The sequence below is a fragment of the Capsicum annuum genome, chromosome 7 (assembly GCF_002878395.1).
Source record: "Capsicum annuum cultivar UCD-10X-F1 chromosome 7, UCD10Xv1.1, whole genome shotgun sequence".
Taxonomy (NCBI): domain Eukaryota; kingdom Viridiplantae; phylum Streptophyta; class Magnoliopsida; order Solanales; family Solanaceae; genus Capsicum; species Capsicum annuum.
The window spans coordinates 194,442,262-194,444,140 of record NC_061117.1 but is presented as its reverse complement, the minus strand read 5'-3'; the positions used below and the strand labels follow the sequence as shown (position 1 = coordinate 194,444,140).

Here is a 1,879-nt window from a genome sequence, read left to right as displayed (position 1 = left end):
ATACATATGCTCAAATTTGTGATGAAAGTTTGGAGGAAGATGAACCTTCAGAAGATGATGGAGAAAGTGAAACCTTAGAAAGTGAATCTGATGAAGATACCAATGATAGTGAAGATTTACCTCAAAATGATATTGGTGTAAATCTTCATAATCAATTTGGTCAAAGTGTGTCTGAAATGTAAAATCATGATATACCCTATTTTACAACATTAGAGAATGAAAAAGATATTTTTATCTCTACCCGTGAATCTGAGATGAATTGTGGTTCTGTTTGGTCTGACGATGGCAAAAAAGATTTAAAAAAGAAATGTGTTTTAGCAGCAAAGATATATTGAAACGGGCTGTGACAATTTGGAGTTTGCACAAAAATAAAAAATTCATAGTTGTAACATCAAGCAAGAAACTATGGATTGTCAGATGCAGGTTTCATGAATCATTAGGTTGTCGATGGTTTCTTCGAGGCCGTAAGTTTGGAGGTAGCCTTTGGAAGATAGGAAAGTATTTTGATAATCATAGATGTGAGACTGAAGGACTTACTATAGGTCACGCTAACCTAGATACCAATTTAATTGCATCTTTGTTTCTAAATCAAATACGTAAAAATCCCAAATTGTTGGTAGTAGATGTCATTTCTAAGGTTTATGAGATATTTGGTCATCAAGTAACATATAAGAAAGCATGGCTTGGACGTCAACGAGCATTTAAATTGATGTATGGTGATTTTCAGAAATCACTTAGTGAGCTTCCTAAGTTTTTTGCAGCTTTTCAACACTTTAACCATGGAACAATTGTAGAATGGAAACACAAAGAGTCAATGAGTTCGTTAGAGGTAAAAACGTTTAAATTTGTATTTTGGGCTTTCAAGCCATACATTGATGGATTTCGAACTTGTTGTCCAGTTATTTCAGTAGATGAAACCCATTTGTATGGTAAATATGAGATAAAATTATTAATTGCTGTTGGAATTGATGGAAATGATAACATTCTTTCTCTAGCATTTGCTAATGTTGATAGGGAATCGAAAGAGGCATGAAAATGATTTTTTAGAAAACTAAGCGCACATGTAATAAAGGATAGAGAAGATGTATGTATTATCTCTGATAGGGCAAAAAGAATCTTAGCTAGTTTATCGGAGTTGTGGCAATTCCAGGAGCCTCGGACCTTTCATCGATTTTGCGTAAGACATCTTAAGAGTAACTTTCAATCTTATTTTCCAAATAGGAATCGTAGTGATCTGATGTGGAATGCTGCATCGGCTCATCAAGTAAGGAAGTTTGAAGATTTGATGTGGGAAATCAGGGAAGAAAATGAAGAAGCATATGAATATCTCATGCAATTTCCATTGGACAAATGGACGATTAGCCATGATGATGGAAAAAGATGGGGAGTGTTGACAACAAATCTTTCAGAGTCTTTCAACGGCCTTCTAAAGAAAGATCGAGGATTGCCTGTCACTGCCATGGTGAGACTTTTATTGGATCAAATAGTTGAACGGTATACCCGTAGATCTCAAACAACGCACCAACTTGTAGAGCAAAAGGAATTATGGACAAGCAGGTTCAAAGTAAAGTGGGAGAAGAACTACGAAAGTTTAAAAAGACACTTTGTTTTTGATTGAAATATATCTACTAGGATATATGAGGTTAGATCTATTCAAGTTGATGGTACTGGTGGTAATCCTCATTGTGTTTCACTAAATGATAAAAAATGTGATTGTGGAAAATGGGCTAATTTGCACTTTCCGTGTTCATATGTCATGAAGGTTACTGAAAGAATGGGAGGGCTAGATAGAAATTTTGTTAGCGAGCATTTCACAACAGAGAATTATGTTGCTACATATTCTGGGTCATTCTCACTGGTTGGGCATGAGGCATATTAG

General features: G+C 35.1%; 1 protein-coding gene across 1 annotated transcript; it reads left to right on the top strand.

The window, feature by feature from the left end:
- Positions 1 to 307: 307 nt before the first annotated feature.
- On the top strand, positions 308 to 1,879 carry LOC124885851. The gene is made up of 3 exons (XM_047394103.1): positions 308 to 1,027; positions 1,151 to 1,494; positions 1,633 to 1,879. The coding sequence occupies exons 1-3, from the start codon at positions 308 to 310 to the stop codon at positions 1,877 to 1,879; spliced, it is 1,311 nt and encodes a 436-aa protein (XP_047250059.1).